The 27472-nt window shown below is 45.2% G+C and overlaps 1 protein-coding gene across 1 annotated transcript in view; it reads left to right on the top strand.

Moving 5' to 3' along the window:
• Positions 1-27472, top strand: part of CASTOR2 (cytosolic arginine sensor for mTORC1 subunit 2) — a 52060-nt gene that overhangs the window by 16198 nt on the left and 8390 nt on the right. The window contains exons 2-5 of the mRNA XM_035139441.3: positions 2507-2577; positions 23108-23301; positions 24869-25001; positions 26340-26463. Coding sequence (XP_034995332.2) covers positions 2507-2577; positions 23108-23301; positions 24869-25001; positions 26340-26463 — 522 coding nt within the window. The remainder of the gene's footprint in view (positions 1-2506; positions 2578-23107; positions 23302-24868; positions 25002-26339; positions 26464-27472) is intronic.

The raw sequence follows: 27472 nt of genomic DNA, 5'->3' as shown, positions 1-27472 counted from the left end.
GCTGGATCTCAGTGCTGAATGATGGGGGTGGAGACGCTCCTTCAGTTTAAAGTGGCATTATAGGGCTTTAAAGGCATGAGCCCAGCCACTTTTTCTGCATTTGGCAACAGCATGACCACATCGAGGTGGCTAGTTCAGACCTTCCTACTAAATGCAGGAAGGCTGAGCATGGTCTGGTCAGGGCCGGCTCATGTGGGGACATTGGGGTGGGAGTGAGGCACACGACATACCTACCAAGTTGCTGTCAGAGGAATAAAAGACCGTGCCAGATATAGCAGACCGGAAGTAGCGCTGCTGCCATTTTGGAACTGGGCGGAGCATGCTCAGCAGTGACTTTTGATGCTGCTTTGCCCAGTTCCAAAATGGCCACCGTGCCAGAAGTCGCACTGCAGCCATTTTGGAACTGGGCAGAGCAGCATCAAAAGTCGCTTCTGAGCATGCTCTGCCCAGTTCCAAAATGGCCGCCGCGCCAGAATAAACCGGGCAAAAACAAAAAAATCCGTTTTTTTCAGCTAGGAACAGCTGGAAAAACGGGGATTTCCCGGGGAAAACGGGAGACTTGGCAGCTATGGCACACACCCCTGCGCCATCTCTGCTCTCTACTTGTGTTGGGAAATCCCCTTTCCGGCAGAACGCCTGAACAGCATCTATGTGGTTTGTCAGCAGATTCCCTAACCCTGCTAACTCTTAGCTGAGCTTCTCTGAGCTAATATTTATCCATGCTCTGGTAAACTCCAGATTAGACTGTTCCAAATGTGTTGTGTGCAAAGCCTTAAAAAATAGAAAGAAATGAAAGCCATTCACTGACTGCAGCGAATGTAGCAGTTCGAAATGTAGCAGGGGACTTGCCGTTTGGGACCAGGAGGTTGGAACCAAATCTTGCCAATGTTTTAAGCGACTGCACCAGCTTCAGCCTAGTTCTGGGCTCTGCCCAATGTCGTTTGTTGTTGTATCTCACCATGCCCTCTGGTGCCCCCACTGCCATTTAGCGCAACATGCCAGAGTATCGGACCAAAAGCCCCTGTTCCACAATGCAACAAATGCCGCAGCATGAAAAGTACACTAGAAAATGGACAGAAGCACTAGCAGGATAAAAGGGAACACACGATTCCTCATATCTGAATGCATGCTGCATGTCAGGGCAACATCATCTGTGTTGGTTCCTTGCCTGTTAGCTGGCTGGATTTGACATTTTTAATGCCTTTAGGAGATTGGAGATTGGGTTCCCTGAAGAATGGCCTCTTCCCATTCTTGACCTTGAGATCATCTTCAAAGGCCTCTTTTCTGGGTGCCCAGGTCATGTAAGAGGAAAAAAGGTTAAAACTCTGTGTTACACGCCACCCCAATCCCCGAGGGGTGGGAGACTCCAGGGGTTCCAAACCTTCTTCCAGAGTTGGATTTCCTTAGAATGAAGGCCAATGGAGAGTATGGTGTCTTTAGGAGTTATTTACATATATACAGGTGAAACTCGGAAAATTAGAATATCGTCGAAAAGTGCATTTATTTCAGTAGTGCAACTTAATATTTTTTTATTTTTCTGAGGGGAATCGGGGGTGTCTCTTAACTGCTCTCAGCAGCCGTAACAAACTATACAGGCGAAACTCGGAAAATTAGAATATCGTCGAAAAGTGCATTTATTTCAGTAATGCAACTTCTTTTTCTTTTAATTTTTACAAATGCTTTCTTTTGGAAATTCCACAACTAGTTAAAATAATACAAAAATAAACATCGCTATTACATTTCATTAATTACATTCCATTTATAATTGACCCACCTAACGACAAATAATTACAATTACAACAAATAAAGGCTTGACATATCTTGCTTTGCATGTCATGCATCTATCTCATCTATTGGTTTCACCTTTTAAGTTGCGTTACTGAAATAAATGCACTTTTCAACGATATCATAATTTTCTGAGTTTCACCTGTATAGCGTATTTTTCCATGTATAAGACTAGGTTTTTTCCCTAAAAAATGATGTCAAAAATTAAGCGGTGTCTTATACACGGATACATCTCCCCCATTTTCTTAAATCAGAGTCCCCCAAAATAGGGGGCGCCTTATACATGGGGGTGTTTTATAGACGGAAAAATACAGCATATACAACCTGAGCATAGGTTAAAGCAGGCACCCCCAAACTTCGGCCCTCCAGATGTTTTGGACTACAATTCCCATCTTCCCTGACCACTGGTCCTGCTAGCTAGGGATCATGGGAGTTGTAGGCCAAAACATCTAGAGGGCCGCAGTTTGGGGGTGCCTGGGTTAGAGGGTGCCACACCATAAGCACCTCAACAGATCTTGCTTCTACATTCGTTTCCAGAGAATCCCCAAAGTCTAGATTAGGTTTGGCACAGAGCAAGGCATGTGTCTCTCTGCGGCTTCCAGCTTTGTCACTCAAAGAGATGTTGTTGTGTGCCATCTTAGGTGTGTTCCATAAGGATGCTTAGGGTTTCGTGGTTCAGTAGCTGAAAGTAGTTTTTTTTTCCTCCTCTTCTCTATTTCAGGTGCAAGTTCTTCAGTTTAACAGAGACGCCAGAGGACTATACAATCATAGTGGATGAAGAAGGCTTTCTAGGTGAGCACAACATCGGTCACCTCCTGTTACTTCCTTTATCAGTTCAATTCAGTGTTTATTGGACACTGGTGGCGCTGTGGTCTAAACCACTGAGCCTCTTGGGCTTGCCGATCGGAAGGTCGGCAGTTCGAATCCCCACAACGGAGTGAGCTCCTGTTGCTCTGTCCCAGCTCCTGCCAACCTAGCAGTTTGAAAGCACGCCAGTGCAAGTAGATAAATAGGTACCGCTGTGGCAGGAAGGTAAACGGCATTTCCATGCGGTCTGGTGCTCATCACAGTGTCCCATTGCGCCAGAAGTGGTTTAGTCCTGCTGGCCACATGACTCTCTGTGGACAAACGCCGGCTCCCTCAGCCTGAAAGCGAGATGATCGCCACAACCCCATAGCCGCCTTTGACTGGATTTAACAGTCCAGGGGTCCTTTACCTTTACCTTTTACCTATTGGATCCCACCTGCGCAATACATTTAAAGAAGGATCCTGACACATTGCAAACAGCCATGTTTCCCCTCCTACACCAAGAAACCTGCACACTGGCTCATTTTGTCCCTGTTGTGCTATTTTTGTATAGATTGCACAAATAATTTTTCTTGAAAAATTGGGGGGTGGGGACCAATGCAGCAAATCTTTTTTGAGTCTCCCCAACCACCACCCAAACACATAAAACCACCCCAGCCCAGTAAGGACCGAGCATGCTCAGTGGGACCCGAATGCTCATTGATGGGAAATGGAATGGAATGAAGTACAGTAGTTGAAAGATAGGATGGCCGGTTGGTGCACCGATTTGAATCACTGCACGCAGCAACATTTTGTTACAGTCCCAAATTATTGTATGACAGTGGTGAGGAGATCTGCTCGGCGGACCAGATTGCTACCTCCCCCTCCCATCATGGGCCAAGTTTGTCAGGCGGTCATGGCTGGACTCTCCTGTGGGATGGTTAGCTTTTCAGCAACCTCCAGTTCCATATGCTCCAACATTTTTCCAATGAAAATAGGGATTCCTATGCAATAATAATTATTATAAACCTGGATAGCTCAGTTGGTTAGAGTGTGGTGCTTATAATGCCAAGGTTATAGGTTCGATCCCCATGTGGGACAACTGCATATTCCTTCATTGCAGGGGGTTGGACTAGATGATCCTCAGGGTCCCTTCCAACTCTACAATTCTATTGTTTTATTGTTGTAGTTGTTGTTTTATTTATACCCCACCCATCCAACTGGGTTGCCCCAGCCACTCTGGGTAGCTTCCAAGAGATATAAAAATACAATTAAACATTTAAAAAAATCCCTATACAGGGTTGCCTTCAGACGGTTTGGGGGTTGGATAACTCCATACCCTCCAACATTTCTCCGATGAAAATGGGGGGTGTCCTAAGGAAAAGCGGGGCATTCTAGGATCAAATCGGCTTCTGTAAATCCGGGAATGTCCCTGGAAAATAGGGACACTTCGAGGGCCTGCAGTTCTCTTGGAAGACATGCCAGAACAGATGTTTTGGGACTACAACTCCCATCATTCCTGACCACCGGTTCTGTTAATCTAGGGATGATGGGAGTTGTAGTCCCAAAACATCTAGAGGGCCGAGTTTGCCTATGCCTATGCCAGAACTTCGACTGATTAGGGGGCGGGGAGGAAAAGATGAGGAATGTTTGGTATTTAACTGCTCCAGCCTGGAAAGTTAGGAGGCCTTCCTCAATGAGGGCTAGCATCTTGACATTCTGCATGTGCATAATAACGCAAGACAAACTCCTCTACTAACGGGATGATTTGCACTTACAGTGGTACCTCTACTTACGAATTTAATGCGTTCCGAACACACATTCGTAAGCCGAAAAAATTTGTAAGTCGAATCCCATAGGAATGCATTGGGAGAAAAAATTCGTAAGTCGAAGCAACCCTATCTAAAAATTTGTAAGTAGAAAAAATCCTATCTAAACCGCATCCAAGATGGCGGACGGAGCTCCATTTGTAAGTAGAAAAATTCGTAAGTAGAGTTATTTGTAAGTAGAGGTACCACTGTATTGGGCACAGTCAGGTTTTGAACAGGAGCATCAACCGATGGAGCATATTAAATTGCTGGCCGCGGCTGCTCCTGATTTGACATACACTGCATTTATCAAAACGGCAAAGGTCCCTCACGTGGATTTCTCCCCCCCCCCCCCCAGCCCTCCTACTTTTAAATGTCAGGGATAAATTGTGTGGAAAATCCTTCAAACTAATGGCCTGCGAAATATTCGGCAAAAGCTATTTTCTACCCTCTGTTCTAATTGCATCTTAAACTTTAATAGCGCCGGCAAGTGGAGAATCACACACATGCTAATGTCACACTTCACTTGAAGCAATTTGTTTCATGAGATAATGAACTGTATCAGCATTAAGTCGGGAGGAAGAGGAGGAGATGCTGGTGATCGACCGGTTGCCTTGCAGGAAGGAACTCGGTGGGTTTCCACGGTGGCGGTGCAGAGGCTAGGGGCAGTAACCAGCGGTACTCACAGCACCGCCATTGAATGCACGGGCCAGAAAAACACAGCAAAACGTCCTGGACCAGCCCTGTCTGATAGGGTGCCTCTAGTGGTCCCACACAACCCTGAGTTTCAGCTGGCCCATACCAGGGACCGAGCCCTGTAGTACGGTAGGCCCTGCCCTTTGGAACTCCTTGCCCCTAGAGGCCCAGCAGGAGTCGTTGCTGGTGGTTTTCAGACACCTTCTAAAAAACGTAGGCCTTTCAAGCTTGAGATTCTTTGCTAACCAGCTTCCCCCCGCCCCAAGTTACATTTGTTGTTGTTGTTTAGTCGTTTAGTCGTGTTCGACTCTTCGTGACCCCATGGACCATAGCACACCAGGCACGCCTGTCTTGCACTGCCTCCCGCACCTGGAGAAGGAACTGGCAAGCCACTCCAGTATCCCTGCCAAGAAAACTCCATGGACAAAGACAACAGGCCAAGTTACATAGGTCCACCTTTATTTTTATTTATTTTTTTGGAAACATTTTTATTTGATTTTACAAATATAACATTACAACAGCCCAAATGCATATCCATATGTAGAGATTACTCTAAATCTCGAGACTTAGATGGGTCCTATTGTCAACATTTAGAACTGCCTATTATTTCATAGTCTATATTTTGCATCACTCCATATTGTCCGTAGTATTTGTAGTAGTAGTAATAATAATAATAATAATAATAATAATAATAATAATTTATTATTTATACCCCACCCATCTGGCCGGGTTCCCCCAGCTACTCTGGGCGGCTTCCAACAAAATATTAAAATACAGAAGTTCATCAAACATTAAAAGCTTCCCTAAACATTACAAGTGAGATTAAAACATTCCCTATACATTACAAGTGAGATTAAAACCCTGCTAATGTTTTCTTCTGCTTGCAGTGGTCTCCTAAATAAATTATAATTTCCCCCCATTCTTTTTTGAAGTTCTTGAGCTTTCCGGTCAATTTTGCCATTTCGGCGTAATCCATCAATTTAGTTTGCTAACCAACTTCAACTGACATTTAAAAATTGTTGTTAGTTGGAGTTTTTTTTAAAGTTTTTCTTTACGAAAGTGCGTTTTGTAAGAACATATATAGATAAAAGGCATTTCTCTCCTGCCATGGGGCTCCCAAGCAGTCGCCCATGTAGTGAAAACTGACCCGGCTCAGAGCTTGTTAGCTTCAGCAAGAATTGCTGCATCAAATGCCCTAGAGGGCCAAGCTAAGAACTTTATTCATGGTAGCTTTCCACATATGCTACTGAAATGTAAAATTGCCCTTCCCTCTAGGGTTTGAAAAATGTGCACACCGGTGAAAATCTACTTCTGCACGCCAAGGGGATAATTAGAGGGAACTTTGATGGCTAGGGCCACCTTAAAAAGATACGTTTTTCCTCACCTTAGCTGGGAGCCAGTAGTTAATCATTCAGAAATTTCATGGCTTGGCTAGTGTCTAGTTGACTAATAGCATGCTTTTGTAGATTGTGGAGGGCAGTCCTTGTGGGGGTATTGGAAAAAAAAGAAGTTGTTGAGGGGGTTGTAAATTGCATATATTAACCGCCACGAAACTAGTGAATTTGCTCAGGGCAATGAGCGCACAGGGGTACAAGGTTAGTAGCTAACGTTTAATTGTGGAGAATGAATATTTCTTCCTCCTAGAATGCAGGGTCATTTAATGAAGCCAAAAAGGAGGGAGAGACAAATAGGCGAAAAAGTTCCGTTTCTGAAGCACCTGCCATTAAAACATCCTAAAACAAAAGGAAAAACATCAGCAACATGAACTTTTCCTTATATAAAAACCATTCCATATGTACGATCAATGAAATACAGTTCCGTGGAATGGAAATGGTTTATTGAGTATTTACAGATAAATTGTAAACAGATAAGAACATTGGCTGGATTATTGTAATAACCTGCAGTTTCAATAAGAGTATATATTTAAAGTAGGTGAATGAATGAACAAATTAAGTTAATTTGGTTATGCAGAAAATACTGAAAATAAATTTAAGGAACCGCAGAAAGAGGGGGAAGGAAGCCAAGTTTCGAAATTTTAAAAACCGTAAAATTATTGAAATGTATAAACCTGAAAATCATAAATAAAAATGGGGAGATACAATTCCATGTGTATAAAAAAATTAAAAACCATTTCCTATGTGGAAAAAGCATTTCAGAGCCAACCAAAAACCACAGACCGGGGAAAAGAGATCTGCTTTTAAAGGAAGGTCTTCATTTGATGGCGAAAAGGCAAAAGAAATTGCAACCGTGCATTGGAAAGGTGTTCCAAAGAGAGCTCCCACCCCTAACTGCCCAGTTCCTTTCATGCATAACTCTTCTGGTTACAGAGTTTGTTTATATTTTGTTCCATAAGAAACAGAACAGTTACAGCAAAAAAACCAATGATGTATCTTTGCACACATTGCAAATTAGTGGCACAGCATCCACGGTATACGGTAACAATACTTTTCATTGCATAATAAAATGGAGTGATCCACATGATGAAGTGCTGTGGGCAAGCGCCCAATCTCCTGCAAGGTGGCTTCAGAGAGCAATGCTGAGAGAAGTGGCTTTGAATGGAAACCACGTCATCCCCCCCTTCAGGAGCACCCATCAGCTGGTGGGCAGGTGGGTACACACCTTGCTCCAGCAAAGGGACCACTGGGGAATCACTTTTGGCTCCTCGTTGTTCCGACCTTACCCACTTCAATCACACCTGATGTGTCTTGCATATGGCATGGGTAGGCAAACTATGGCCCGGGGGGCCGGATCCGGCTCAATCGCCTTCTAAACCCGGCCCGCGGACGGTCCAGGAATCATGAGTAGATTGTGCCCTTTTATTTAAAATGCATCTCTGGGTTATTTGTGGGGCCTGCCTGGTGTTTTTAACACGAGTAGAATGTGTGCTTTTATTGAAAATGGGTTATTTGTGGGGCATAGGAATTCGTTGTTCTTCTTTTTAAAAAAAATATAGTCCAGCCCCCCACAAGGTCTGAGGGACAGTGGACCGCACCCCCCCCCCGGCTGAAAAAGTTTGCTGACCCCTGGCGTATGGGCATGGCTTCCCCCATATGGGCTGGTGGTCTAAGTTTGGCCCATGAGATTCCCCATCTTGATTTAAATGCTAGGCTGGTTGGTAGGCAGGCAGGCAGGCAGGGTGGGTGGGTGGTGGCTCTAAGGTACCTTACCCTCAGTCGGAGCTCTGGTCCACCTTGCTCAGTCTAAACAGACTGGCAGCACTTCTCGGTGGTTTCAGGCACAGGATAGTCCCATAGCCCTACCTGGAGAAGCTGGGGGTTGAACCTAAGACCTCCTTCATTCCACTGAGCTATGGCCCTTCTAGCCCTTGCCCGCCTGGCTGCAGCCTCTCTTGTTGTTCTCTTCATTTCTGCAGGCGGATGAGGAAGAAGGGAGGCTTTAGAGAGAGGCATTTATTCGGCAGTCATCAGTAGCAGCTCAGGAACTCGGGCCATGGCACAATAGCAGCTTGTTTGCCATCAGGGCGTGTGGTCCGGGGAGGTCAGGGCAGCCTGCAGAGACCACGGCAGTCCAGATTTTGAGATCTGGCCATCCAAACGTGGACCATTGGTCTAGAATTTCCTCCCACCCCATGTTAAGGGATGCCCAGAGAACCTGAGGGAAATGTTCTAAGCGGAGAATTATAGTGCAAGAAGGAAGTTCTCTTCCTCCCCCCCCCCACTCCCCCTATTTTTATCACGGTGAGGAATATTTTCCAGCCCTTTTCCTTTGCTCGCATCCACAATGACTGTTATTCAGGGCCGGTGACCTTCAGGTTCCTCTTGACGTTAAGAAATTACATTTAGCACAGATTCTGTTTATTTCTGTCTCTCGGTCTTCTGCCCCCCAAGTAGCAGGCCTGAAGTGGGGAGAGTGATGGGGAGGGGGGCACACACACACAAACCAAACCACCTCCCTCAGCTACACCCTGTTTGTTTGCCAGATGACTTTGTTTGCTGTGAATGCAAACAGAGATCTTGCTGTTCCGAATGCTATATCTTGTTTTATAAACAACAGCCAAGCAGCGTGTTAAGCTGCTGGTATCTGAAGGGGACTTGCCTTATAATTTATTTGGGGTGCATTAATAAAGGGGACAGCGAGGCAGGATATTGCAGGATATTTGTCTGCTTAAAGCGTAGAGCCCTGGACTCTCTTCCTGCAATTAGGGCTTATTTGTTAATTTTGCTAATTAAGGACGCCCTGAAGCAGATGAAACATCAAAGTATAGCAATCAAGAAGTCAAACCGGTTCCAGTTCAAGCTTCCAAGGGAGTGGGGGGGAGAGAAAATTAGCTTGTTCCATTTTCAAGATCAGCCTCCGTTTGACTCCCATGTCAAACCAAATGTGGATAGAAACCCAGAAAAACCTGAACTGTTCTTTGAACAAAATGCTTTTCTCCCTCTCTCTCTCTTTTTTTTAATCTCCAAAGCAGCTTACCGTGAAAGCTACCCAAATAAAGCAATAGAAAGTGAAAAGAAATAAAAGAAGCATAAAAAACTGCAGAAGGAGCAGTTTATGATCAGTAAATGGATCTTCCGCAATCTGGTGCCTGCCAGGTGTTGTTGAACTACAATTCCCATCAGCCCTAGCCAACATGCCTTAATGGTTGATGAGGATGAGAGCTGGGAGCCGGCAACTTCCAAGGGGCACCATATTGGAGTGGGCCTCTGCAAATCATTTAGAAGGAGAAATTTAAGAGAGCAGATTCACCCTTTGAGCAATTTTAAAGTCTTGGAGAGGAAAAAGCCTTCTCTAACCAAGCCTTTGCAGATGTACTTAGGAGTGCATCCCGCTTGTTCAATATCCCAGATAAGCCTGCCTAAAATCTAAACGCAATTTTGATCTTCTAGCATTGGTCTGGGAAGCATGCTTCATAAATAAGGAGCCACCACTGAAAAGGCGGCGTCTTTCCAGTTGCCATCCGCTTAACCTGGATTAGTCCCTGGGAAAGGAACCTTGGAAGTGGATCTTAAATATATTACATGTGAACCTTCTGTTTTAATTTTTGTACAGGGAGGGAAGGAGGGAGATCCCTTTATTTAGACCTGATGGTTGGCATCCATCTGTCACGGGAGGCAAAGGAGGGTGAAATGGAGAGAACCAAACTTCTGTGCAAAGTGCTGGTTCACCAGTTTCATGCCCTTGTTGAAAAATGGTCGGCAGCTCTGTGTCGTCCTGTTTTTTTCCGGAGGCTACTGCCCATCTATTTTTCCCACCAGGCTCGCACCTGACTCCTGTGCCAGAATTCTGTGGTTCTGCTTTCCCTGTTCTCCCTGACAAATAGCTCCATGTTACTAGCAAGCTTGCATGTCCTTTCCTCTGTGGTCGCTGGCCTGCTGGGTGCATCTATATCCCAACAGGGCACAAAGCTGCTGGCAGGGTAGGGCAGGCTTGTGCATGTAAAAGGAAGTCTGTCTATTTTTTTTTATGCTCCCTGACAAAGGGAGGGAAAGTCTGCTGCTTCTCATATGATACTTCCCCCCCCCTTGCTTTCCTGGCGCCTCTGCCACTGCCTTTTTTCTGCATCCCCCGCCCCGCTTTGGAACTGGCACCTATGTCGGAAATAGAACTGACCCTCTTGTTAAGAAGAGTTATAAAAAGTCATGCTTAGTCACAGTGCTGTACTTGAGCTGTGAAGCCGGTGTAGCCAAACGGTTATCAACAACAGCCACGGTGGTGTGATCTCATCAGTGCGGTAATAAAGTGATGTTCCAGTTTGAGGAAGGGATGCAGCTCGGTGGAAAAGGTTCCGGGTTCCATTCCCAGCGCCTCCGGGTCAGATAGGGGGAAACTCTGCCAGTCAGTGCAAACAACAATGGGCTAGATAAACCAGTGATCTCACCCAGTCTAAGACAACTTCCTGTGATCCTCTTTAAATTAGCCCCATATTCAAAACCATGAGGACTGGAGTCCTTATTTGTAGCAAAGGGACCGCCGTGAGTTTTGGTCGTCAGTGGTTCTTTGTTGTTGTTGTTGTTGTTGTTGTTGTTGTTGTTGTTGTTGTTTAGTTGTTTAGTCGTGTCCGACTCTTTGTGACCCCATGGACCAGAGCACGCCAGGTACTCCTGTCTTCCACTGCCTCCCGCAGTTTGGTCAAACTCATCTTCATAGCTTCGAGAACACTGTCCAACCATCTCGTCCTCTGTCGTCCCCTTCTCCTTGTGCCCTCAATCTTGCCCAACATCAGGGTCTTTTCCAGGGAGTCTTCTCTTCTCATGAGGTGGCCAAAGTATTGGAGCCTCAGCTTCACGATCTGTCCTTCCAGTGAGCACTCAGGGCTGATTTCCTGAAGAATGGATAGGTTTGATCTTCTTGCAGTCCATGGGACTCTCAAGAGTCTCCTCCAGCACCATAATTCAAAAGCATCAATTCTTCAGCGATCAGCCTTCTTTATGGTCCAGCTCTCACTTCCATACATCACTACTGGGAAAACCATAGCTTTAACTATATGGACCTTTGTCGGCAAGGTGATGTCTCTGCTTTTTAAGATGCTGTCTAGGTTTGTCAAATTAAGACTCTTAATTTGGCTCTCACTTTTTAATTCTAGGATTAGGAATTAATGGGGGTCCTTGTCACAATAGCGGCTCGATGAGGGGTCCTCGAGAAAATTTTGTTGGGAACCCCTGCTCTAGGGAATGGCTGCCAGTCAGAGCCTGGGAGCCCTGGGTTAGATCAGCCCACTGTCTGGCTAAATATCAAGCGCCTGCATGTGTTCATGTGAGAGATAACTTGTTTTGTAGAAGATATGCAACAACATATCTGGGACCCAGGTTAAACCACTGAGCCTAGGGCTTGCTGATCAGAAGGTCAGCGGTTCGAATCCCTGGGTCCCAGCTCCTGCCAACCTAGCAGTTCGAAAGCACGTCAAAATGCAAGTAGATAAATAGGAACCGCTACAGCAGGAAGGTAAACAGCGTTTCCGTGTGCTGCTCTGGTTTGCCAGAAGCGGCTTTGTCATGCTGGCCACATGATCTGGAAGCTATACGCCGGCTCCCTCAGCCAATAATGCGAGATGAGCGCGCAACCCCAGAGTCGGTCACGACTGGACCTAATGGTCCCTTTACCATCACCCCGGAAAAGAGAGAATGATCTCAGCCCATCCTTCGAAAAAATTAAAATAAAGCCTTGCCAGTATTTCAATGTATGGCCTGTTTAATTTATTTTTCTTGGCTGAAGCAAAGGAAAGCAGTTTGGACATAACGTTGCTATGCTTTAAGCGAGCCAAACAGAATGCCCATAACTAGGGTTTGTTATATAACGGAGCTTACATAATCGAGTGGCAACTAAAAATATACTCTGGTTTAACTTCTAATGCAGTGAAGCATGAATAGATGATTCCACTTTAAGGAGGAAATGAATCTCTCTCTTTGTGTCTGTTTATGTCTTGTAGAGGGTCAATATATTCTATATCAATTTTGTGCAGCCCAGATCTTTTGGTCTAAAAACTCCTGTCATCCTCAGCCTGATGGAACTTGTTGTTTGAAACACCTGGAGGGCACCAGATTGGAGAAGACAAATATACAGTGGGACCTCAGGTTACGAACTTAATTCGTTCCGAAGGTCTGTTCTTAACCCGAAACTGTTCTTAACCTGAGGTACCACTTTAGCTAATGGGACCTCCCGCTGCCGCCGGCGCACGATTTCTGTCCTCATCCTGGGGCAAAGTTCTCAACCCGAGGTACTACTTCTGGGTTAGCGGAGTCTGTAACCTGAAGCATTTGTAACCTGAAGCATTTGTAACCCGAGGTTACACTGTACAGTATATACCAGGCATCCCCAAACTGCGGCCCTCCAGATGTTTTGGCCTACAACTCCCATGATCCCTAGCTAAGAGGACCAGTGGTCAGGGATGATGGGAATTGTAGTCCAAAACATCTGGAGGGCTGAAGTTTGGGGATGCCTGGTATATACCATCAGTATATACCATCAGTTGCTATACCCCCCCCCCCGGTTGGAATTCTGATGCACCATTTCAAAAGTTTTTTATTCCTTCCTCAGGGTCTCTGGGGCTGAGGAGCTGCAATGCCTTTCAGAGATGTGAGCAATGCTTAACAAGCTGGATCAGGCCAGTGTCCAACTGAGGCCAGTATCCTATTCTCACAGTAGCCAACCAAATGTCTGTGGGAATCACAGAAACAGGAAGGGAGCTCAAGAACCTTCTCCCTTCCCCCAGTTTCCATCAGCTTGAAGGGCAAGTAACAGTAGCGACAGTGACCTTGAGTAGGTCTACTTCGAATGGGATTTTTAGCCAGAGGCAACTCTTGGTTCCAATCCGGCTCCTCGGTTTTCTCTCTGGCCCCCATTCTCGCGCCTCTCTCTACCGCAGCTCAGTTTTGACATTTCCCCATGTGCCAATGTGGCTGCGACTCAACAGCAGTGGCGGACTTTGGGACCTCGGTTTTCTTTTTTTTTTCTTTTTTTCAAAGTTTAAAATCTTTATTTATTTCCATTCTTTAAAAGCATTACAAAATATACATAATACAAATTAACAGAGAGAAAAAAGAAAAAGAAACGAAAAAAGAAAAATACACACATACAAAAAAGAAAATATTACAAAAAGAAGAAAAAAATTATTAAAAGAAAAAAATATAAAAAGCTTCCGACTTTTAACATATCGATTTCTATATAATCCTTTCCCTTTACCCACATTCTTAGTTTCCTTTAATCAATCTACCTTGTTCGGGTATACTTCTTCCATCGTCTACCAAAATAACTTTCTTTACACGTTACTTAATTCAAACAGCTCGCCAAATCAGATTTCATACCCTCTTTCCTCGGGTAATCCTCTACTAATTTCCACTCTTTTCGTACTTTTTGTTTGGGGGTGTTCCTAATAGCGGCTGTCATTTTATCGGATTTCAGTGGCCACCTCTGCCTCTTGCGCTCCGTCCTAAATAATAGCTGCAGCGCCCTCAAGGCTCCGCACCCAGGGTGACCGAACAGGTTAAAGGTAAAGGGACCCCTGACCATTAGGTCCAGGTTGTGTTCCCCCAAATCCACCTCTGCCCACAGCGGTCTGTAGTCGATTTCCAGCAGCTCTGGTTGAAAGTATGTAGCTGGCACAAGGGAACATTGCGTGCACCCAGGTAGTTTTCTCCCTCCCTGGCAGCCAGCTGTATTCCACCTTTTCTTGCTCTCTCCCTACCAGCCCATTTTGGCATTGTTTACCCACATAATTCCCCGGGCACCTTATCAGATTAGCAGGACTTCGAAATGCGGAGCGGCATCTGTGCTCGGAAAGAATGCTTGCACTTGGCTGGCATCCAGCTGCCCTGCTGGCTTCTGCGGGCTCAGATTTTGATGTAAACACATTCTTGATAACGCGGAAGCGAGTGCCCGCCAAACGTGAGACCTGCCTTGTGGCCTAATTATAGAGGCGCTAGGACCTGTGTGACGGGTTTTGTGGCTACTTTGGCAAATCGTGGTGCATCCTGTCCCTGGGCTAGACATTCAGGAGGGCTGTGGGGGAGAGGCAAGGAGTTGTTCACGCCCAGGATCTGGACCTCCTGTGACCTCGAGGATGCAAAGAGTTGGAAGCGCAACAGCAGAGATCATCCTGTGTGTACCTTAAGGGTTAATTCTCTTCCGGTTAAAGTCAGCTAGCCAAGGGGAGGATGGATGGAGGCAGGCCTGTGGGGAAGAGGGGCCTGCAATGGAAAACAGATTAGTCTAAATAAAGATGAAAAGGGGAAATAACAAAAAGAAGAAGGAAAGAAAAAAAAGAAAAGGAATTACTATAAACTCATGGAAAGTAATTTTGGATCTTTGACCTTACTTCCATGGAAGGAGGGTTTAAGGAGGAAGAGAGGGGGAAACTGATGCCGTTTATTTACACCCAGCTTTTTGCAAACCCCATTTTCCAAGGAAAGGTGCTGTCAGAAACTTGGGTTTGTTCCAGCTATGCAGGCATAACTGGTGCTGTAGGGAGCACGTGTGTTTATGCATGTAAATGTATATTGTTTTATGTTTCTCTGAATAATAATTGTTATTATTTATTTATTTATACCCCGCCCATCTGGCTGGGTTTCCCCAGCCACTCTGGGCGGCTTCCAACAGAAATATTAAAATACAATAATTTATTAAACATTAAAAGCTTCCCTAAACAGGGCTGCCTTCAGATGTCTTCTAAAAGTCTGGTAGTTGCTTTTCGGGAGGGCATTCCACAGGGCGGGTGCCACTATCGAGAAGGCCCTCTGCCTGGTTCCCTGTAACTTGGCTTCTCACAGCGAGGGAACTGCCAGAAGGCCCTCAGCACTGGACCTCAGTGTCCGGGCAGAACGATGGAGGTGGAGACGCTCCTTCAGGTATACTGGACCGAGGCCGTTTAGGGCTTTAAAGGTCAGCACCAACACTTTGATTTGTACTCGGAAACTTACTGGGAGCCAATGTAGGTCTTTCAAGACCAGTGTTATGTGGTCTCGGCGGCCGCTCCCAGTCACAAGTCTAGCTGCCGCATTCTGGATTACAGTAATTGTAGTTTCCGGGTCACCTTCAAAGGTAGCCCCACATAGAGCGCATTGAGAGAATCATGGTAGTTTTCTCCTTCCCAGTTCATTTGTACAACAGCCCTGCCAAGTTGGCCGGGCTGAGATGGTGGCTCGAGGGTCAACTAGGGAGCTCAGTGGGGGGTTGGCCCCCCTCTGCTCTGTACATTTAAATCAGTACCATGCCACTTTAGACAGCCCATGGCTTTCCTCCAAAGAATCCTGGGAACTGAATGTTTAGGGGTACTCTCATTTGACTCAAGAAAATCACCATTTTATAGTTCAAATTGGGGGAAATAAATACAGTAAATGGACAAAAGTACAAAGATTCACAAATAAAAAAAAGCATTGGTTAAAGGTGCTGAGAGGTGTTAAAGGTAAAGATAAAGGGACCCCTGACCATTAGGTCCAGTCGTGACCAACTGGGGTTGCGGCGCTCATCTCGCATTATTGGCCGAGGGAGCCAGCGGACAGCTTCCAGGTCATGTGGTCAGCATTACAAAGCCGCTTCTGGCGAACCAGAGCAGCGCACGGAAACGCCGTTTACCTTCCCGCTGTAGCGGTACCTATTTATCTACTTGCACTTTGACGTGCTTTCAAACTGCTAGGTTGGCAGGAGCTGGGGCCCAGCAATGGGAGCTCACCCCGTCACAGGGATTCGAACCGCTGACCTTCTGATCGGCAAGCCCTTCATGGAGCTTCAATTCCCAGAGTTTAAATGAAAGGTGCAGATGAGGATCATAGATAGATAGATAGATAGATAGATAGATAGATAGATAGATAGATAGATGATGCATGTGTACAGAATGCAGTTTTTCTATGTCTGAATTACCACATACTTATTTTACAAACCGCTGCCATCAGCCACATCCTCATGTGGCTGTTTGTGAAACCAGAGCGGCTGGAACTATTGCAGAAATGTGTTATTAAAGGTGTTTCTATTGCAGTGTTTCGGGAAGGGTGGCCTCTGGTGTCAACCTTCACAGCATCAGGTGTGATCTCTCTTTCCAATGCACCACCTCTCTCCCAACCACTTAGGGAGAAGAAGCGAGAGTTGACAGAGCAAGCCAAGCGTCCCAAAATAATGGGAGGCTGCATCTCTCTCTCTTCCTTTCTGTTCCGGCATCTTGCTTAGATTGTTAAGTGTCAGGATTCCGCGGAGGACAGAACAGCAGGAGTCACCGGCAAACTGCAAAATCAGGCGACAATTCCATCTCTCTTGTGGGAGGCCAACACCTAGTGACCCATGTCATTGCAGAATGTAGGCAGTTCAGCGAATGACCAAGCCCGTGTTGTCAACACAAGGCTTGCTTTCATAGGTTAGCATCTTTACCACCAGCCAGACCCTCAGAGTTCACCTACATTTTTTATTTTATTTTTTAGCCTCTCCCTCTGGTGAGGAAAGCATGAACCCCAACTGCTAAGGTCCAGGATAGATCTGGACTATCCTCACTCCCTGCCCTGGGATGAAATGGGTAATATTTAATTCACCGCACCTTTTCCCATCCCCCACCCCTACGATAACAGCATCCAATTGTGCTCCAGGGCAAGAAATATCAGTCATCAGTAGTTGAGGGAAGGAGGCTCACTTAATAAAAATCAAGGAAGAAGGGAAATGTCTCAGCACTGGCGGAGGAAGAGGGGGCTGGGGGGAGCGCATGATCCCAGTGGGGTGCCATCCCGGCTGCCTCCCCCACGCTGGGTGCCACGCCCCCCCCCACAGGCTGGGTGCCACGCCCCCGGGACGTGCACCAGCCACGCCCCTGCCTGATCTCTGCCCCCGGTGCCAGAGCATGAAGCTCCACCACTGTGTCTCAGTAGAGAGGGAAATTTATGTTCTGTGTTGGGGGGGGGGAGAGAGAGATGCATTTTGCAATTGCATGCATGCAATTTTGAGGTGCAATTGCATTTTGAAATTTAAAGCTGTAAGGTGAGGTTGATGTTATTTGCTTTCTTCTGAGCCTTTTGTATGCTCAGGACAGATGAAGCATACAGGAGACTTTGGAATTTGTTTTGACTTTTTGCAAGCGGGGTGGGGGAGTATCATGGGGGCAAAGAAAGCATCTCATGTGCCTCTGTGTGTTTCCCTATCTACCCTTGAGTGCTGCGGCTCAAAACCATTTTGTTTGCCTAAGTCTAAGAAAAGGAGCTTTGAGACCTCGCAGTCTTTCGGTGAAAGCAAAAAATACTGCTCAGAAATCCATATATGTTTGCAAGATGTTCTCCACCAGTGGTTGGCAGAAGGTAGACTGGGGTATTTCTTGGATGAATTCTGAGAAACAAGCTTCGCTGTGTTGGCTTTGGCATCAACTAGCAGGAACGTGAAAGCAAATATTTTTGGCATTGCAATTGTTCCAGCTAGAAAATGTGCAAGCGAGAATATTGGGAGTGGGGGCGAAAGCATTTGAATTTCCAAAAAGGTCGGGATTCTTTCTTTAAGCAACATAAGGTCTCTACCACTATACAAAAGCACATAACCTGTATTCTTGGAGTAATGAAGATACACACAGGGGTCCCCCACAGTGCCTTGTACTGCACCCCTCGAGTTAGCCCTCTGTGGGGTCTTCTGCATCAAGGGAGGAGCCAAAAAAATCAGCTCATTCTCATTCACCGGCAATAGTTGGGTGGGGGCATGTGAGGAAGAATGAGCTGAAGAAAGCATGCTGGTTGGTTGTTTATTTTTATTTAATAGTCATCTGCCTCGTTGAGACAGAATTAATGTTACATTTGGGCTTCCCAGGACTGCTTGCACCCTACATTTCATAGAATCATAGAGTTGGAAGAGACCACAAGGGCCATCTAGTCCAACCCCCTGCCAAGCAGGAAACACCATCAAAACATTCTTGACATATGCCTGTCAAGCCTCTGCTTAAAGACTTCCAAAGAAGGAGACCCCACCACACTCCTTGGCAGCAAATTCCACTGCCGAACAGCTCTTACTGTCAGGAAGCTCTTCCTAATGTTTAGGTGGAATCTTCTTTCTTGTAGCTTGAATCCATTGCTCCGTGTCCGCTTCTCTGGAGCAGCAGAAAACAACCTTTCTCCCTCCTCTATATGACATCCTTTTATATATTTGAACATGGCTATCATATCACCCCTTAACCTTCTCTTCTCCAGGCTAAACATACCCAGCTCCCTAAGCCGTTCCTCATAAGGCATTGTTTCCAGGCCTTTGACCATTTTGGTTGCCCTCCTCGGGACACGTTCCAGCTTGTCAGTATCCTTCTTGAACTGCGGTGCCCAGAACTGGACATAGTACTCCAGGTGAGGTCTGACCAGAGCAGAATACAGTGGTACTATTACTTCCCTTGATCTAGATGCTATACTCCTATTGATGCAGCCCAGAATTGCATTGGCTTTTTTAGCTGCTGCATCACATTTCACAGCTCCCCGAGCAAGGAAGCTGTGTCTTATTTAAGATGAAGCTATTGTGAATTCTTCCATATCTTTCTGCCCCTTTTTAACCTGGTTTGGTTTGGCTTGGTTTGTTACAGGGTGGATTTGATTTTTAAAAATTGTAAATGTATCCGCTGTTATTTTCTGTGTTGTTTTTAACTTTTTATATATAAAACAACAACAATCTGTTTTTTATTTGTACGTTAAGGCACATATTTGGCAGGTGGTGGCAATGTTTGCTGTTGCTTTCCTAACATCCAGCTCTTACAAGTGACAAAATCACTCCGCCGCTGGTTTTTCTGTATTTCAAAGGCTCTGTTATGAGAATGTTAAGGTCTTAGATGTAAAATAAATGTTCATAAAAGTACAAGGCAAACACGTACATAAATATATAAACCACGTCTGAAACAGTACAGGAAGACAGTCCTGAAACCATTTTGACTCCCAAACTGACCAAGTGTTTCTCTGTAAGGAGGGAGGAGGTGAAAGAAACCTTCCCATTTTCTCAGGAATTAAGTAATTACCATCTCAAAGGAATGGCCAGACTACCAGGAAAGGCGTTCAGATAAGGCATTATCAGATAACCTGGCAGACAATAAAAACAACAACATTCAAATTTCTGTTGTAGACCGCCTTTTCTGTGATGTAGGTATGATATATCTGAGGGGTGGTCTTGGGCTACACCCCTTCTGTGATCTATGTATGATGATTGATGTATGGAGGGATGATCTTGAGCTCCAGGGCAGGGAGTTTCAAAATGTCTATATAAGGGCAGGCACACCTTTGTTCTGGGTCCTCCTCTCCTGCATGTGAGGAGAGCACCCTGTTGCAACGGTTCAATAAAGATCAGGCTTACTAGCTGCTTTGCTTCTCAGTATTCTCTGGTTGGCCTCTGTTATTCTCTCCTACCGATGGAGAACCTACAAAGGACTCTATAAGGGCTCTTGTGTACCCCATAAGGGAATAAGGGCAGATTTGTTTACAACAGCTCCCGATGCTTGGCTGAGATGTATTTCTTCTACCAGGACAACCGATGGGTCTTCTTCTCTGGTGACTCATTCTATGGCCAAGGAGCCTGCTACAGGAATCCTAAGATTTTTGGGAAATGAAAATATGAGAGAGAGAGAGAGAGAGAGAGAGAGAGAGAGAGAGAGAGAGAGAGAGAGAGAGAGAGAGAGAGAGGTGTCTCTGTTATGTAAATGAATGAAAAGTCTTCAACATCAAAGCCTCAGCTTCTGGGCTGTTTGTTCAGGATTATTTAAACGCTACAGGCCATTGTTCCTCTTGAGAGTAATGAAGTGGAGGCAGAGGTGACTGTTTGGTGCCTTGAGTGGGGGATTTGTCTCACGGGGCTGTGAAACAAAACCTCACCAATACCGTACTTGTAGGCCTTCGTTCAATTACACTGTTGCACCAATTAAACATGGAATTTAAGTAATTGGCATCCTGAAATGCCTTGCTTAACATACCAGTATATATCAATTTTTAAAAGTCATAACAGAAATCATAACTGGCATAGAGAAGGTGAAATGCAATGAGAGAGATTGTGCTGGAACCACCAAGCGTTAAATGCCATAACACTAAATTCTTCCATTGTGTCGAATGGGCCTCCTAATTTTTACTTTTTGAAATTTAGTTATTGATACTCATTCAAAGATATACAAAAATACATGCCCGTTACAAAAGTTTTTATATACAGAGATAAAACAGCTACTTAGTCTAAAAAGGGAACAAAGTCAGAGGGAAGAAAAGACAAGGGAAGGAGAAACCTAAAGAAAAAGAAAGCGAGAGAAGAAGAAGAAGAAGAAGAAGAAGAAGAAGAAGAAGAAGAAGAAGAAGAAGAAGAAGAAGAAGAAGAAGAAGAAGAAGAGGAAGAAGAAGAAGAAGAAGAAGAAGAGGAGAAAATTTAAAGGACTTCTGCCCCCTCTTTCCTTCAGCTGTAGATGATGTCCATTCTTTAAGATCCAACCATTCTATCTTTTATAAACCAATATTTTTTAAATCTTCAAAACCAGATATTACTTGATCATTTTCTCCTAATTAGATGGTGTCTGCAGGAAGCTCTCAACTGCAGAGTTCAGCAGTCGCGAGGTATTTGAGGGGTGAGACCACTCACCACTTCCTCTAGGAAGTCGGATGGATCCCAGACATGTCAGGCTTTATACACCAAAACTAGCCCCTTGAATGAAGCCTGGTAGCTAATTGGCATCCAGTTCAACGTTTTTCGCTACCTGCGTCTTCAAGCCTATGCAACAACCCATTTCAAATAATCCACTAGATAAGAGAAATGAGTCAGCTGTTTCCTGTCCTGTCAAAGGTCTTAACTTACTTATTAGTGCTTAAGGTTATTTATTGTGCTGTTCCCTGCTCTTATTTTGTTCTAATTAAAATGCCAACGCCTGTACTTTTTGCATATCGTTGCCATTTAACTCTACCTTTTTTCAGTATCTTTTTCCTCGACACCTTTGTGTGTGTGTGTGTGTGTGTGTGTGTGTGTGTGTGTACACACATGCACATAACTAGGTGGGTGGATAGATGTCAACTGACTATATCTAATAAAGTGGACTCTTCTCCACAAACGCTTATGTCCTAATATATATTTTCAGACCCGTAGCTCCTGAAGACTAATGCCTTGATTGTGGCTGTGTAATTAATGAGCCCACTTTATCAGGTGACAGGTATAATAAATATGCACACACGGTGCTTTTTTTTTCTTTTTTAAAAATGTTTAGGGGTGCTCTCATTTTCCTACTCGTGTTGAAATACTGCCCCTCAATGAGGCCAAACTTAGAGTCGCAAAATGTTTAGGGGCATGCGTCCCTCCCCCCCCCAGAAAAAAAAAGCACTGTGCACGTGGGTATGTATCTTGTTACTGCTGTAAGAAAAACAAATGAGGCCCTTATTCATGTGCCGCCTCCACAAGAGATCTAGAGGGGGCAACATGAGGATGGGCTTTTCAGTGGTAGCTCCCCATTTGTGGAATGCTCTCCCCGGGAAGACTTGCCTGGTCCCTTTGTCAGGTTGGCGCCCTAGGGAGGTTTTTCAGCAGAGGTTGGATGGCCATCTGTCATGGATGCTTTAGGTAAGATTTCTGCATTGCAGGGGGTTTGACTAGATGACCCTTGGGGTCCCTTCCAACTCTACGATTCTACAGGTGAAACTCGGAAGATTAGAATATCGTCGAAAAGCGCATTTATTTCAGTAATGCAACTTCTTATTTTTTTATTTTTCTTTAAATTTTTACAAATGCTTTCTTTTGGAAATCCCACAGTAATAAAACAAATAGTTACAATAATACAAAAATAAGCATCGCTATTACATTTCATTAATTACATTCCATTTATAATTGACCGGCCTAACGACAAATAATTACAATTACAACAAATAAAGGCTTGACATATCTTGCTTTGCATGTCATGCATCTATCTCATATATTGGTTTCACCTTTTAAGTTGCATTACTGAAATAAATGCACCTTTTGACGATATTCTAATTTTCCGAGTTTCACCTGTATATCTTTAGGCACCAGGCAAAACCATTCCTCTTCTTCCCAGTTATTAGCTAACTAAACAACCTATGGCTTTTTAAACTGTGGGTATTGTTTTGTTTCTTATTGTTGTTATAGGAATTCTAAGGTCTTATATATATATATATATAATAAATGTTCATAAATGTACAAGGCAAACACATACATAAGTATATAAACCATGTGTCTGAAATAGTACAGGAGAATAACCCTGAAGCGGTATTTTTCTTATAATACTGTGCTATACATTTTTGTGTTTTTATATTTAAACCACCCTGCGATCCTCAGATGATGGACAGTATAGAAATATAATGTATATAATAAAAGAGATAAATGCCAGAGAAACATAGCTGCTGCCCTCGAAATAGTTTCACAGTAAACTGCTTTCATGTCATTCATATTTGTCTGAATTTGCCAGAATAAACAGACTCTCAGAACATTATCAAGAAGTGCTTGCTGTGCAAGGGACAAATAGGCACCATGTTCTTTGATCTTACATTGGTTCTGGAACGTTCCATACCTGTCAATCACACTTCAGACCTCCCTTCTTAGCTCTCAGCTGAATTAATATTCACCGATGAACCAATGAAGGTAATCGTTGTGGGGGTTTTTTCCCTCCCAACACTCAGAGCTCCCTTCCTCAGAACACCTGAGTGTGGCGGATGCGACGTGGTTGGCGCTCAACGTGGTTTCCGGAGGAGGCAGTTTCTCCAGCTCCCAGCCCATCGGCGTGACCAAGATTGCCAAATCAGTGATAGCTCCGTTGGCTGATCAGAACATCTCAGTATTCATGCTCTCCACTTATCAGACAGACTTCATCCTGGTAAGGAAACACAACGTAAGCCGATAAATGACAGAAGTCAGGCTCCATCTACAGAAGACCTGATAGGGTGGGTGGCCTCCCCTGAGACTATGACTTTAAGGGAATGATCCCCAATTATTTCCTAATTACCTTCTGGGTGACTTCTGAATTTTATAAATTTTGATAACAGGTAACCAACATGCAACATGGTGTCAGAAGTGGCACTGACTGCAGCAGTTTCTAGCATGTATTGGTTGGCAATGGGGAGCCTCTGGATTTGACCGTGGCATGGCATCAGGCCTGCACACCCAATTACTCTAGCTTGCACTTTACTCAGAAAACAGGGCACTCCCTCCGCCCCTAATCAGTGATAGCCCTGATCCCGTGGCCCCTGTGTTTTGCCTTCGGGGGTACCTTGTTAAAATGTTTAGTGCAAACGCTCTCTCTTGTCCTTCCTGAAGCACTCAGCACCCCAGAGTTTTTTGAACTTCTGTCTGTCCTTAGTAGGTGGCTGGACCCCTCTTGGCCGTAGCGCACATGCCTGTAAAATCATGTGTGTGAGTGCTGAGGCGTCAGAAATGTTACAGCTTTACACTTCAGCTGCTTTTGAACCACTGATAACCGGTTGTTTTGCAAAACAAAAATGGGGGAGAGGAAAGGAAGCTCTTTTGGTCCTTAAGAAGTATTCCACAACAAGGCAATACCTTCTTTTTTTAGGATGAACACAAATGCACAATGCTCTGAGGAAGCTTTTGTGCTCTTTTATCAGGCTGGATGTTAAGAAAAATGTAAGGTGGGGGGGTGGTTTCCCCAGGAGCAGAGTAGACAATGAACCAGGGAAGTATCCAGCTAAACTGTGCATGAGTGGGGAAGCTAATGGAAGCACCTGCCTGGATCAGGGCTTGTCTAGGAGCCAGGAAGATTGGAGCTCCAGTGTCTTCCTAGGCGGGACACAAAGACACATACATGGCTTGCACACCCATAAGGCAAGGGGAGGCATCTGCCTCAGGCAGCGAGATCCACAGACCAGCAGATTCCAGTGTAGAACTTTATTCCCCTTGTTCCTGATGTAGATATCTCTCCCCTGGGAGGGAGGGCACACCATTCTGTGGTTCACCTCAGGTATCAAACTGTATTGGGCCAGCCCTGCTTAAATATACATGCCCTTACTCCCATCCAAGCAATCTCTGTCCGTGGTCCTGTTTGGTGAGGGGCATAAGTGCCGGCTCCTTGGGGCCCTGGGGCCCCAAGCACCCACAAAATTCCCCATGAAGGGGCTGGGCACCCACAGATTTCGGTGCCAGGGTCATGCGTGCTGCATGGCACCCACGGTCGCAGGGCCAAACTGGCACTCCTGGTGAGGGGCTTCATGCATGAATTAGACTTAAGCATGTTGGTTATAGGAGGCTGATTGTCCCACAGTAACCCCAGCCTGGGAGCTTAGATCGAAGGGCAGGGAATGAATTAAAATAATAGCAACAGGGTCTTGGTTTTTTCTCATGAGCCGATTTCTTCTTCCTCCTCCTCCTCCTCCTCCTCCTCCTCCTCCTCCTCCTCCTCCTCTTCTTCTTCTTCTTCCCATGCTCAGATACGTGAGCGGGAACTGCCCTTTGTGACGCACACGCTGGCTTCTGAATTCACCATCCTCAGGGTCGTGAACGGGGAGGCGGTGGCGGCCGACAGCCTCGGGATAACAAACGGATTTATGAAACCGAAACTGGGTACGGTTCCCCTCCAGTTTGCCACCTGCCCCCAGTTTTACAGGGATCAGAGTTATCTTTCTAGCCACAGCCCATTGCAAACCAAGACCCCTTTGAATGGTGTGTGCCAGTTTCCCTTGGGGGGGGGCACCATCCAACATCGTGCTACGATGGAGCAGTACCCTTCTTCCCAATGTTTTGCTGCAGCAAAATGTTTGGTTGCAGAAGAGAATGCCTCAGCATGTTGCTGGTAACTGTTGTGTGAAGAACTGCACCATCTATTGCACCATCTACTGATGTGCTAGGCTCCCTGCCTCCTGCCCTACCAGTCCCAACGAGCGCAAGCTGCCACAGCAGAAATAACTTTTCATCATTGTGAAGGCAGTGAAGGTCCTGTGTGAAGTGCCTGGAGGCAGTTGGAGGATGGATGGCGGCTAATAGATTGAGGTTGAATCCTGACAAGACAGAAGTACTGTTTGTGGGGGACAGGAGGCGGGCAGGTGTGGAGGACTCCCTGGTCCTGAATGGGGTAACTGTGCCCCTGAAGGACCAGGTGCGCAGCCTGGGAGTCATTTTGGACTCACAGCTGTCCATCAGCTCCATCTGTGTCCAGGACAGCTGTCTATCAGCTCCATCTGGTACGCAGGCTGAGACCCTACCTGCCTGCAGACTGTCTCGCCAGAGTGGTGCATGCTCTAGTTATCTCCCGCTTGGACTACTGCAATGCGCTCTACGTGGGGCTACCTTTGAAGGTGACCCAGAAGCTACAACTAATCCAGAATGTGGCAGCTGGACTGGTGACTGGGAATGGCCGCCAAGACCACATAACACCGGTCTTGAAAGATCTACATTGGCTACCAGTATGTTTCCGAGCACAATTCAAAGTGTTGGTGCTGACCTTTAAAGCCTTAAATGGCCTCGGTCCAGTATACCTGAAGGAGTGTCTCCACCTCCATCGTTCTGCCCGGACACTGAAGTCCAGTGCCGAAGGCCTTCTGGCGGTTCCCTTGTTGCGAGAAGCCAAGTTGCAGGGAACCAGGCAGAGGGCCTTCTCGGTAGTGGCACCCACCCTGTGGAACGCCCTTCTATCAGATGTCAAAAACAGCTACCAGATTTTTAGAAGACATCTGAAGGCAGCCCTGTTTAGGGAGGCTTTTAATCTTTAATCGGTTATTTTATTCTTCTGTTGGAAGCCGCCCAGAGTGGCTGGGGAAACCCAGCCAGATGGGCGGGGTATAAATAAATTATTATTATTATTATTATTATTATTATTATTATTATTATTATTATTATTATCATCATTCCTGCAGGACAGAGCCCTCTGCCTTTTACATCTGTGTGTCTCGTCCTCTCTTTCAGTTCAGAGGCCTGTCATCCACCCGCTTTCCAGCCCAAGTAACATGTTCTGTGTCACCAGCCTGGACCCAGATACTCTCCCCTCGGTCGCTACACTCCTTATGGATGTCATGTTTTACTCCAATGGGTAAGTTCAAACCAGGGAATTGGGGAGGGGAAAACAGACACAAGGGAGAAGGAAGCTTCCTTAAACCTCACAAGAAATGCCTTTGGACTTTGTGTAAGAGTTAGAGAAGTGAGTAGGCAGCAGGGGATGAAGAAGGAAGAGTGGTGGATAAGGCGTGACAGAGGGGGAGTGGGGTGACAAGTAATAATGGGTGTTATTTTTTGACTGAATAAGATGGTCCGAAACTGGATCGACTTATGGAGCTGGCTGATTCATCTGGGGAGACCCTGAGTCCGGGGGACGGGCTGAATTAGATTTTAGTGTTTAAATGTTACTAGGTTAGAAGAAGTAATATTTGAATTTATGGAGAATTTTTGGGAATAAATTTTAGGCTAAGGGGGGAATAAGAAGATAGATGATTGGAAAAATAAAGTTAGATTTGGATTAATTGGCGTATTTTAGGTTTAGGATAGTTGATATTTTCAGAATAAAAATAATTGAGGGGTAATGATAAAAATGTGTGAAATAAGACATAATATGAAAATTGCTTAATTTGGATTTAAATATGGACCCAGTGGGGGGGGGGGACTGAGGAAGTCTACAATGTTAGGTAAAAAAATGTTAGAATTGATATTTGTTTGTTGTTTTCTATGTATTATTTTTGCTTTTTGTCTTTTTGTGATCTTGTGTATTTTGTAGTGTTTGAAAATGAATAAATATTATTTGGGGCGGGGAGAAAGAAATGCCTTTGGACTTAACCCGCTTGAGACAATTTCCCTTCATGATGCCCTGGGCTTGCTAGGAACGCTGGTGCAAGTTTCTTGAAAGAAGGGGTGCCACATGATACCCGTTCCACAGGTGTTGACATCTTTTAGGGTGCACTTTAGAACTCCCTGCCTCTGTATTCTTCCTGCCGCCAGCAAAAAAATATTTTTTTGTTTAGGCAAGATATGTAGAATGATGGCATGTGTTTTAATTTGGCTTTTAACTTGTCATTGGTTTCAGTTTGGTTTTTAGTTGTTTTAAAGTG

Source organism: Zootoca vivipara, chromosome 14 (genome assembly GCF_965207765.1).
Source record: "Zootoca vivipara chromosome 14, rZooViv2.hap1.1, whole genome shotgun sequence".
In the NCBI taxonomy this organism is placed as follows: domain Eukaryota; kingdom Metazoa; phylum Chordata; class Lepidosauria; order Squamata; family Lacertidae; genus Zootoca; species Zootoca vivipara.
The sequence above is the reverse complement of the archived record's forward strand: the minus strand, read 5'-3'. Positions and strand labels throughout refer to the sequence as shown.